General features: G+C 32.1%; 1 protein-coding gene across 1 annotated transcript; it reads right to left on the bottom strand.

Moving 5' to 3' along the window:
• Nucleotides 1-2,516: 2,516 nt before the first annotated feature.
• Nucleotides 2,517-10,572, bottom strand: LOC139523507 (neutral cholesterol ester hydrolase 1-like). Its single transcript, XM_071317565.1, has 5 exons — nucleotides 10,352-10,572; nucleotides 9,267-9,383; nucleotides 8,188-8,305; nucleotides 6,338-6,401; nucleotides 2,517-3,579 (listed from the first exon to the last, which is right to left on the bottom strand). The coding sequence occupies exons 1-5, from the start codon at nucleotides 10,499-10,501 to the stop codon at nucleotides 2,769-2,771; spliced, it is 1,260 nt and encodes a 419-aa protein (XP_071173666.1). The 5' UTR covers nucleotides 10,502-10,572; the 3' UTR covers nucleotides 2,517-2,768.
• Nucleotides 10,573-12,676: the final 2,104 nt, after the last annotated feature.

A 12,676-nucleotide genomic window follows, 5' to 3' on the forward strand; every position in this document is an offset into this window, starting at 1 on the left:
CTCATCGTGTTTGGGGGTCAAAAAAGGTATACATCATATAGTAATATATAAAGTATATTGTTATGGTTGTGTGGCGTTCTAAACTAGATTTTATGAATTGTAAATGGTTTTTCGTCTAATCTAAAACAGCTGGGATGTAAAATAGTTATCCCAGTCGGACTTGGTGTGTCAGTGTTAAATCACCCTCTGGCCTCCGGCCATCGGGGTGATCTTACACTGACACACCGCGTCCTTATGGGATAACTATTAATGTATATTGATCCATCAAAAGCCTTCAAAATATTGGCAAGTAGATATGAGCCACATACTTACTTACGTCTTCGCTACATTTATATCAAAGGGTTAAAAAGGGATAACCAAACAGATAAGACAGTATAACAGTCGACTTAAATCAAAAATTCAACTAGCAATTGGTTCGAGAGAGAAAAAAACGTACAAAGACAAGCATAAAAAATCAACTCATAGTTTTTAATAGTATTTTATTGGAAAAATACACGTTCGTACGATTAAATGATTGAAATATGATCGAGACATAAGGGAACTTTAGCTGATTGGCCCTAGGGACCAGGTTAACAATTGTACCACTTGACGTCCGTCTTCATCGTTGTAGGTCAGATATCATTTCCTCTAAAGTAAACTTGCTAACTATCCTATGGGTATTAAGATTAAAGTATGTTTGGGTTTTTTTTCTTACTAAAAATTAACTATAAACATGACCAACAAGACTTAAAACATAAAATAACCTTACAATACAATTGACTGTTTAAAATCTAACCATACATGACATAGCAGCTGACTGAAACAAAAACGTTATGAATGTCAAGATCTACATTGTTTTTATACTTCATCAGATTCATCAGACGAAAATGAAAATATGAACCCATTATAATATAATTATTGTCAATAGCAGTTGTTTCCTTTAAATATCGATATGTAAACAATTATATTTTTCTGCGTAATATTTAGACAATGTTATATATAGACACATAATGTAATTAGCAAAAATGTGATACAAATTCTACCAAAATTTTATTACTACTGAAACGATCAAACGAAGATTTTAGAGTTTTCGTTTGGTGTTTACATATCTCAGTTGCATTGATACGTTATGCTCATGCATATTCAAACAATACTGACTTGCTATACAGGAGTGTGCTCCTTACGCAGAAACTACTCCAACAAAAGTACGAGGAAGAAAGATTAAAAATGACACTCCGTACATTTTATGGACCTCATCGCGAATTGGTTGATCCTTACGATGTGTCTATGTCTAAACTAACTAAGGACATTTTTACCACGTCTTAGATTATGGTTAACCATTTACGTCGTCTGGTCTTTTAAGAACCGAACATGACCTTTTCCCGAATATAACTGTTTTGTTGAGTGTGAATTCGCATTGCTATAAGACGTGTCACGGTATTTGTTTATCCAACACTCATGTATTTAGTTATGATGTTATATTTGTAATTCTGATCGGATATTGTTAAATGTCTTATCGCTTGTTGTTTAATTCTTTGTTTTCCTATTCGTATGTAAAAGTAAAGATATTTGATCCCCCAGTTCATGTATATGATTTTAGTTTAAAGCAACTATAGGTACACGATTTATTTGTTTTACAGTTTGATTTAGAAGAAATACCGATATAGTTAGATAATACAATCATTCATCTAATTCTGACACAATTCTATATTAATATTTGTATGTTATTGTTATATAATACATCAAATAACATAATTATAAACCTATTCTTTAAAATTTTCCTGTGACTTCACTTTTGTGGCGTTGATACAATCGTGTGACGGACAGTTCGGAGTTCTTTTATGCTGTTCTTTTGTACTGTCCTAAATTATTTTACGTGCTCGTTGTTATTTTGTGGTTAACATGTCAAAATGTACTATCACCCTGAACAGCAAAAGTTATCAACAAAAATCAGCTCTGACAAGTAATTGTACCAATATGACTGAAACCGTCTCTTTTATGTACTTATGAACTAAAATGACGATTTCTTCTACCAATTCTTACGTTATAATATATAAATCTTGAAACCAGCAAAATTATCTGAACTTCAGTATCCTAAAAAAATAAGTGTGTCATTTGATGCTTAACATCAATTGACTCCTTATTTTCGCAATCTTAGCTTATATCATGAAAATTGTAATAGAAAATAAAAAATTTAAAAATACCGAACTCCGAGGAAAACGCAAAACTGAAAGACCCTAATCAAATGGCAAAATCAAACGTTCAGACACATCAAACGAATGGATAACAACTGTCATATTCCTGACTTGGTACAGCCATTTTCTTATGTGCCTAATGGTGGACTCAACCTGGTTTTATAGCTAGCATAAAATAAACAAAATCGTTGCAATAATATATTAAGTGAAAAAAATATCATGATTGCTTATTTTGTCAGGACCACGATTCAGACTCCTAAAGGCCTCTTGGGATTATGTTTTTTGGTAATTTTGCCTTCCAATGATATTTTACTGATGGAAGTTTTTTCAATAAAAACAGAGTTCAAAAGTCTTTAAGGTTGATTGTTTACCTTATATATATCATGTATATACGATTTTCTGTAACTTGTTGGAAAAGGTCAGATAAACATTTAAAAATTCTTATTTCTGGTGTATTTTTTCCCTATACATGATTGTAACAAAAGCATATGAATTCCTTTCAAATGCAAGTTCCATACATTATCCCTTTCTTGTTTCTGCTGTGGAGTTTGACTCATATCCACGTTAACAGCTTATTCTCTATTTATGAACATTTCAAACTGTGTAAGCTTCTCTTAAAGGTTTTGAAAGTCCATATACTTGATATCGCAAAAAATCCACCAATTCTTGTAAAGCTGTCTCAGCTTCATCTAAATGAAATATTCCTGATTCGTGTGAAAATAGGAAAAATCCATGAAAAGCATTTTTGTAGTGTTTAAGCTTTACTTTATTTCCATCTCCATGTATCCTATTAGTATACATTACTGCCTCGTCTCGTAAAACATCGTATTGGGACGTGATTACATAGGCTTTCGGGATATCTTGCAGATTCTTGTGCATCATGGGTGATAGAGTCTCGTTTGTGATGTAGGTTTGAAGTCTCATAGCGACAACAAAATCGTGTTCCCTTGGAATTATTGTAGTCCTATTAGTAATTTTCAAATATGTAGGCAGATGTTTTGCACTGTCAATTAGATTAAAATGCGATTGTACAGTTGTTGGAAATACATGTTTATTTTCAGTAATTTTGGATGCAAAAGCTATTGGCTGTCCAATGTAGAGTAACCAATGTAATGCCTCTCTTTCCGGGGACGTAATACCCGGAATAATGTCAACGTTGTCTTGGTATGACGGTGTTTGAAAATCTAGCATTTGTAAAACTGGGTTTATCAATATCTGAATCATGATTTTATTAGGGAAATGTCTCGCTACTGCAGCTGCAATACCTCCACCTGATCCATCGCCAGCAATTACAACTTTATTTGTATCTACATTAACACCACTCTTTCCCGCCAAAATTTGCCATGTGACATCTATACAATCAGAATATCCTGCTGGAAACGGGTATTCTGGTGCCTTCCTGTACCTTAAACACACAACACATATATTGCATGGTAAACAATGATGAGTTAGAAGATATACAAATACAAAATGATTAATCAAATATAAAACACAAAAATCTCAAAAAAAATATTGTTTTGGCTTAAATTAGAGATCATTTTTCATTGGATGGGGTTAGAAACAAATGTTTTATTTAGATTTGCTTAAATATTTGTCTCAGGAAAATGTTGTAACAAAACACCAATTTTTTCATCGGCAATAGTGCAATTTGTAAGGTCTTTTCCCTACGTGAGGAAAGACCTTATTGTTTTTTCTAATGTTTTTTTTTCTTTTTCTTTTTTTTTCTTTTTTTTCTTCCAACATTTTTTTGGAATGACCTCCCCACGTTTTTTTTTTAAGTTATCAAGACCAAATGTAGACCATCGATAAACCTCATCATGAGGTATTAGAATATGACCCTGTTAAGGATTTCATCATCCCGTTTAGAAGTTATCTCCCTTTAAATGATTTTTTTCAAAAATGCTCGTTGTTTTTGAAGATATCATTACTTTATTTGGACGATAGATAGATTTTATCATGATGTATAACCGTAAGAGGCTGAATAGGATTTCATTGTCCCCTATGAGAGTTATATCCCCTTGAAACAATTTCTTTCCTTTGCATTTTTCTCAAAAAGTATAAGAGATAGAATCGATTTGAAAACGGCAACATGTACAGGAACAGATGGCAATGTTAATGAACATATACAATCATTTTGTTATTAACCCTTATAAGGAGTTATTCCCCTGGAAAAATTGTGTACAAATTTCCAGAACCGGAAGTCGTAGAGACTTGGGACCTTCACCAATAATCTTTAATTCATGTGACCTTTAATATGCACCCAAGGTCAAAGGTCAAAGAGTGCAAAAAAAATTACGCTGCAATTTCAAGCTTTCATATTAGGAAAACGATAAAACTTTGCTGCATACATACAGCGTATAAAATGTTCCTCTCGACAAGCTCTACATTTTATATAATAAGCCCAAAAAGGTCCGACCGTCTGTTCAAAAGTTAAAACGAGATGATTCTTAAAACTATAGTATTTAGTGTATATTTAGTGATAAGTTTGGTTAGAAATCTAATGACAAATCATTAAATAAACTCCAATATTATGTTATGTCATTCATGCAGTACCGTGGGGCATTTTGTTTACAAAAGAATTACATATTTTGAAAAACAAATAAAACAGACAGCAACCAGAATAGTGTAGGCTCCTAAATTGGAAGAGGCAAATAATGGAGACTTTTCAAATGCCAATGGTCTGTATCAAAAGTGTATTAAATATAACAGAATCAAGCTTCATTACATAACAAAGTCAACAGAACGGTTCCAATATGAGATTAACTTCTCGTGAAGACAATGTCTTATCATATATATTAAGCTTTTATTTCCAATCCTAAAATAGTATCGCACATATTACCGGGTAATATTTAAAGTGTCTAACATGCATGCTAACTTATATCTTGGTTATTTGTATGATACATCAACCCACAGCCATAACAGTCTAACAGATGTTTATAACTGTACATACACAAGTAGAAAAATAGAGGAATTTGAAATTAAGGTTAACAATTGAGCAATAAGGGCAAAACCCCCAAGTCTTAGTCCGTTCATTCGCGAGTGTTTTGGTGTAGCGTTTCATTTATTTTGCGGATATTCGTTTGTCGTATCAAGATGGAGGAATACTCTATATAGAAGGTGTCTCAATTTTGCTATGTTCGTGCATTGCATTTTTTTATCCAGCTATTCAAATCCGTGAAATACAAACCAAGTGAAGCCTTTTCAACCAAACCGCGATTACAATCGACACCAAAATAAACGATATACGGTAATACAAAGTATGATCAGCTACATATCAAGATCCAAAAAGACCAACCAAATGTGCAAGTATAAATCAATATAAGGATAACAACAGGGGCGGATGTAGGAATTTTCGAAAGGGGGGTGCTAACCCAGGGCTAACCCAGGGCAAAGGGGGGGGGGGGGGGGGGGGGGGGGGGGTGCAAAACATATGTCCCGATACAAATGCATTGATCGGCAAAAATAAAGGGGGGGTGCGCACCACGGAACCCCCCCCCCCCCCCCTGGATCCGCCACTGAACAAGTTAACAAACAGATGACAATGTAGGGACCAATATCATGTCCATTTGTTTGTGTTCAAACAGGATATACGTTGACTGGTTATTGCTACATGTAGTATGAGATCTCTTATGATGTCCGTAGTACAAAATAAATTGAAACATGATCGTGGTTTTACAAATTAAATCATAATGACAAATTAAATGCAATACAATACAAAGCGTTTTATACTTACAGACAAATTTATATTGTCAATCTATTTGTGTGTTAATGATATTAAAAAAAATCAATATGGTCAATACGGCTGGTGTAAAAGTAGAACTTTCCAATTCCGAAAATATGAAGTTATACTCATACCACAAAACAAGTCAACGGAAAGGAGAAAGAAAGAAACCAATGTACCAATTTACAAGTAAAAGGTGGGAATTGGAAAATAGATTACGAATAATTTATAAGGATTGATTAGAATAAATACGAATCTACTTTAAAACTTCATATAAGAGTAAATACAGAGTAAATAGTGTTAGTGTATTCTTCCCAACCATTAATATTCCACCAAAAATTAGAATAAGTAATAATCAGTATAGATACTAGTTAACACTCATAGGTTAAATCTGTATCAGTTTAACTTTGATTATACCGGTAAGTGTCTAATCTTTACTTACTCAATTGCTATTACAATCATCTTTGTTCTATTAGACAAATTTTCTAAGTAAGAGCTGTATGTATCTGAAATTGAATGTATGCGTGATATCAACGTCGTTTCATACTATAATACATACAAATAACAAGGACAAGGGCTAAAACATGTACAAGAACCAAAAATGTTAATAGCAATAAAAAGTGTTTATTTCCTCAATTTGTTTTTGATTTCCTTTGAATTACAAAATATTGATTTCCTCGAACCACTAACTCGTGATAATTTAGAAAACTTTGGTAAATTCCCCTAATACAACGTGACTGCGGTGTGGTAGCTTGTGTCGCTATATTCAAAATTCCCCTATACTCTTATTTTTTAACCGACATACAGTGTTAGTGGTCAAATGTTTGTTTTGATGTAGATTTGCGAATACCTACACCTTGGAATAAGTTTTGTATATAATTATAAACTATTTATTGCTATAAAAGATAGTGAAACCATATAGTTTCATATTGTATAATGATAAATATCCGTGCAAAAGTTATCATTCGTTCCTGATTTTTCCAAACTGACTGTTTTAAAATAGACTTGTATCCCTCTCCTGGCATATGTTATCCAAAGGAAAATTCAATTCAAATGAATATTTATCAAATCAGTATTAATCAATTAAGAAAGCTGTGTATCAAAAGACGAAGGATAAAAAGTGCATTATAATTCTTTGAAGAGATAGGTTAACTTGTCATGAAAATACAGATTTTAAATCACAAAATTTTGAAAATTAACTTGAATTGAGAAATATCTCTCTCTCATACATAGCTCTGATTCCTTACCCGACTTTTTGTCATTTTTAGTTTATGAGATCTTCATAATACTGATAAGCATTGAATTTTCAAACAGTTTGGCATCGAACATCATTGAAGAGACATGTTTGGTCGAAATGCGCATCTGTTGCAGAAAAAAATTGTATCTTTAGGGTTGTTTCCCAGAATTTTTTTTCACAGTCAGGCCATTAAACTAAAAAGCTTTTCTACCTTTTCTTTATTTAACGGAACCGTCAATTCTTGTACTTAGACGTTCTAACAATTTTTGATGTAATTTCAAACGTGTTTCAAAATTAATTTAAGATGAATGAGAAATGCAGTTTTTCAATAGATTTAACAAACTGACTTTAAAAATTATCAAACAGTACAATACAAATCAAATTTGTGTTTGAAATAAAAAGCTTGGTATTGCTTTCCGAAGAAGAAACCACCTTTGTGTTGGTTAAAGATCCCCTCAATAGACTTATTTTAAAACAATAGTGTGGCCAACATATTTGTAATAGCAGTGTATACTTGGAGAACAGCATTTAGCACCTAGCTAAAACTATATGGTGTTTTATGACTATTATCAGTTTACATATGAAATAAGTGATTTTAAATAATAGAAAAAAAAAAATTAACAGTAAAAAGTAAGGATAAGTGGTATGATTGCCAATAGGATAATTATCCACCAGTCAACAGAAAGTGGATGAATGTAATAAACTATATGCCACCGTAAGGCATTCAGCAATAAGAAATTATCATATCGTAAAGTAAGATATAAACATCATTTGATAGTTAAGATGTTGTAAAAAAAAATCGAAAACTGATATGAGATAACTTATTTCACTCGCATTGATTACACAAACACATGATTTAAATCACGTCTGCATACAAATCATTCGCAGTGGCGCTAATTTTCAGTGTTGTTGGACAATGAAGTGTCGATGGCTGGCTGCGTGTTGTCTAAATCAAACTCTTCTATGACAGTGAACTTTGTGAAAGTTCCATCACTATATATGCAAGGTGGTCAGAATAGATGGTGAGAGGAGGCGTTCTGGTTATTGATACATACCTGTAGAAAACCATGTCCACCCTCCTCCGTGAACATAAATAATAGCCGGTAATGATCTTGTCAGTTTGGTTGGCTGGATTATTTTAACTGGGACATTGGCTATTCTGGTATTGGTAACCTATGGAGGCAACGAAATACAGTTTGGATATGTTTAGCATGAATGTAGAAAGTGTGTTGTACAGATTGTTGGAATTGGGTTTTTTTAAATAAGAATTGTTATAGATTGAAACCGGCTTTGTGTTTTGCATTGAACTATTTATGAAACTATTTGATAGAAATGTACATTGTGAACGGGAAAAAAATGCGTTAGATTAATAATGTCCTCTTAAATTTACTTTCAACGGATCGATATTGTAAGTTAGGGAACAACTCGACTTACTATGGAAGCACATCAGGAACATGACAACAATGTATTTCCAACTAACAACTGGTTTAAAAAATCTAAATTCCGGCAGGAAAAAATGTTATTTTGAGAATTAAACTCGAAATCTTAACTTTTTCAAGCTTCAATTTATCTTCAACATTCTGACTTGACTTTAACTTGAAATTAAAAAGGCTAAATTCAATACAAACAATACAGTAACTAGTTCAAAAAACTTTTAAGTTAACTTCGGATTTCAGATATAGAAATTTCAGCCTTTAAAAGTTTCATTAAAGATTTCGATCAGCAGTATCCCTAAAAGGTTTCTATAATATCCTAAAATCCGAAATTAGATGATTCCAAAAAATATAACTGTCTTAGTCAACAAACTGCAATCATTTTAGTTTCAAAGTATTCAACACTAAAACTGTAATACTACCTAAAGATATTGTATTCAAAATATAAAATTTCATTTGTAGTATATCTATAACCTTAGAGAAGACGCAAACGAAATCATGGCGAGCAATTATAAAACCTCATGTTATTATTTTTGTTTTTAAATATTTGACTGTTATATATATTCATTTATATTTTAACGGCCTGTCGAAACAAATTGTAGGGCAACAAACTTCTATAATTGTGTAACAAACATGTATGTTTTCATAAACTTATATAAGTATAATGTCCTTCTATGTGGTCTTTTGGAGGTCACAATTACCTGAACGTCCGGATTTTGACTGTAAACACCATTCATAACAAACCCAAAGCCATTGTTGACGATGGATTTGATTGGTTGGGAGGCTGGGTTTATATTCAGCATTAGGCATAGCTTCAACTGCAATGTAATGAAACAACGAGATCAGTGTATATACATTTGCTTGTTTTGTACAGGAAGACGCCTATAGTTCTGATTGGCAGAGGTGTTTGGCCTATATTTCAATTTGATGCATGTAATAGTCCAAAAAATCAGGAAGCAATGTGAAATATTTATTTATATCTGTTTAACAAACAAACACAACATATGTTTTGCAATTGTAAACTTCTTGACATACGTCATATACTGCTTAACATACATCGTTCTTTGAGTGTTACTGAAATAGCAACATATAACTCAAGTAAAAGTATACTAGTATATCATTCAAACTTTAAATTGTCATGCAGATCCGAAAAGATGAATTAGGTATAACATTTGTCACCTTGGCTCACATGCACTTGTTTCTATCCCTGTGAAGGTCGACATTCACATGGATAGAAACAAGTCCCTGTGCTTTGACTCCCACATCTAGTTCGTGCGTACTGCTTTATGTACCACACTCTTTGTATGTTAACGCACAATTGCAATAAGTTTGCGTAGTCCGTCTATATGACCTCTTTCATTTTATTCCCCTTCAATTATATTTTTCTTTGTATTTTGGCGGTCAAATCTCCATTGCTTGGTCCCGTTTGATACACTCTGTAAAACCTATCTTTGGATTTTTCTTTTATTTGATCTTGTCCTGAATATGCAAGAAACATTTGCCACGGGATGTTAAAAATAACAATTAATAAATATATATATAGAGTGTGCTGAAACATGACCTACGAAACTGATGAGTACATAAAAGTCATGGTAGTTTGTGCCGAGTTAAGGTCAACCCTTAACCAAATTAGACGAAAATAAATCTAGAAGTTTGCCAATGCATCAGCATTCATTATAGTCAGTAAACAAACGGAAAGCTCTTTACATGTGATCAACGCAATACTCGTAACTGAATTAAATTGAAAATGAAAATGGGGAATATGTTTTTCAGTAATGATACTCACATAATTATTTGCTATCCTCCCTAATTCGTCTAATATCCTAACAACATTTGGTTGTTTAATATTGTCTGGTAACGGTCTGTTAAGAACTACATAGACTCTGTATGATGCAAAAACCACAAAAATAGTCAAGAACAGTAGAAAAGTTTTCATTGCTATCCTTATAGATCAGTTTTAACCATCGATTTAACAATTCAAAATTTAAGAAAATTCGTATACAAATTTATTATTATTATCAGTGCAATTTTATCTTGACTTAAACATGTAATAACAAAGATTTTTCCAAGGCCATATAAAAAAATGTGGTTTAAATGGTTGAACAATTATTCTTTCTATTAACTAATGGATGTCGTTGAACGTTGACACATTCATATTGAAGTTTTTTACTGATAAAATTTATTAGAAAATGCTTATGAAAAAATATGATCTAAACTTTTATATAGGTATATACAAAAACCAAACCTAAGAATATATTTTTCTGGCCTTAATATTGATTGTTTGTATTTATAAAATGATAGTGTGTGCTCTTTGACCTGAGATAATGAATTGTAGCATTCATTGCGATACGATTCGTAATTAATGAGCGTTCCTGTAATATTATTTCCTACTGATTAGTGTGTCATATTTGTAATTCGTCAGGATGCAGAGGGGCCTCGCTGGTCCAGTGGTCTAAAGATAAAAGTAGTGCAACTACTGTACCGCAAGCCTCTCAACACTAAAGATGTGAGTTCGAATCCTCCACGTGACTCCAATCACAATTTACTAGGATAACCAGTATTGCTGACGAATATCGGTGGTTCTCTTTAGTAAATCCGACTTCCTCTACTTATAACAGGCCAACACGAAGTAGTCAATATGCATAAAGTGGCGTTAAAACGACTAAACTATGATCAAATCAAACCACGTTGCAGGGAACAAAAAGTATTTTTTAAGTTTTGAGTTATCTTTCTTAGTATGTTCAGTATGAACTCCAGTGGTTGTAAATATAGCATAAAGAATAAAAGATACATTTAAAGTCGGGTAAACATACATGTAACAATAAAACATCAGTTTTGTAGAACTTTTATCTATTTACATATATATGATAAATACTAGAAATAAAACACATAACACAGAAAGCACAACATGCACATCATGCATAGCAAAAATACTGGTTTACAAAAAACAGACGAAGTCCACCAGGGTTCGTGTATATTCAAAACGAAAACAAACTAACCAGAAATCTGTTTTATACGCAAGTTTATGTGTACTATCTGGATGAAGAATTAGAATTGGGAATTATGTCATTTGTAAAAAGAGCTACAAAAAGGAGATGGAATTTGGCCATGCGTGCCAAAAAATTTGTAAGGGTTCCGCGGAACCCAGTGTCTCGCCTACTTTTGCTGTAAATTGCAGGATCAACAAAAATAAGGGAAAAAATCAATAAAAATATTCCACTTGATACCATGTTTGGATTGTAGGAAGCCTCTGTCCAAGTTTGGAAAAAAAACCTGGATAGTTTATGAATCTAATAAATGTTTTAAAAACTTTAACTGCAGACTGGATGTAATGTTAACTGGAAGAAAAACTAAGTCCATTTATAAGTAAAATATAGATACATAGGTACAAAATATTAACAAAATTTCCTTTTAGATACTAGCTTTTGATCATAAACAAGCTTCTGTCTTAGTTTGGTACAAATAAAAAATAGTATAAGAAAGTTATCAATTTTTTTAAAAATTTAACCACAGAGTGAATGTGTTGTTTCCTGGCAGAAAAAAAGTTCATTTAAAGTAAAATATGGAAAAAATTGATTTGTCATTTTACAAAATTTACTTCTGGATACTATCTTATGATCATAAACAAGCTTCTGTCCAAGTTTGTTACAAACCAAGGATAGTTTAAGAAAGTTATTAAAATTTAAAAAAACTACAATCAGAGTGATGTAATGTTTTCCTGCAGAAAAACTAAGTGCATTTAAAAGTAAAATACGGAAAAAATGAAATTCTATTTTCACAAAATTTACTTCTGGATACTATCTTATAATCATAAATAAGCTTCTGTCCAAGTTTGGTAGAAATCCAGGATAGTTTAAGAAAGTTATTTAAATTTTAAAAACTTTAACCACAGAGTGTATGTAATGTTTTCCCGCAGAAAAAACTAAGTCCATTTATAAGTAAAATACGGAAAAAATAGAATTTTATTTTCACAAAATTTACCTCTGGATACTATCTTATGATCATAAACAAGCTTCTGTCCAAGTTTGGTAGAAATCCAGTATGTTTTAAGAAAGTTATTAAAATTTCAAAAACTTTAACCACAGAGTGAATATTTGTGGACGCCGCCGAC

The sequence above is a fragment of the Mytilus edulis genome, chromosome 5 (genome assembly GCF_963676685.1).
Source record: "Mytilus edulis chromosome 5, xbMytEdul2.2, whole genome shotgun sequence".
Classification (NCBI taxonomy): domain Eukaryota; kingdom Metazoa; phylum Mollusca; class Bivalvia; order Mytilida; family Mytilidae; genus Mytilus; species Mytilus edulis.

Excerpts from the sequence above, each read along its gene's own strand:
- LOC139523507 (XM_071317565.1), bottom strand. The coding sequence starts at position 10,501 with ATGAAAACTTTTCTACTGTTCTTGACTATTTTTGTGGTTTTTGCATCA. Across the intron at positions 8,306-9,266 it reads GTCAAAATCCGGACGTTCAG|GTTACCAATACCAGAATAGC; the intron begins GTAATTGTGACC and ends TTGCCTCCATAG. Across the intron at positions 3,580-6,337 it reads ATGATTGTAATAGCAATTGA|GTACAGGAAGGCACCAGAAT; the intron begins GTAAGTAAAGAT and ends TGTGTGTTTAAG.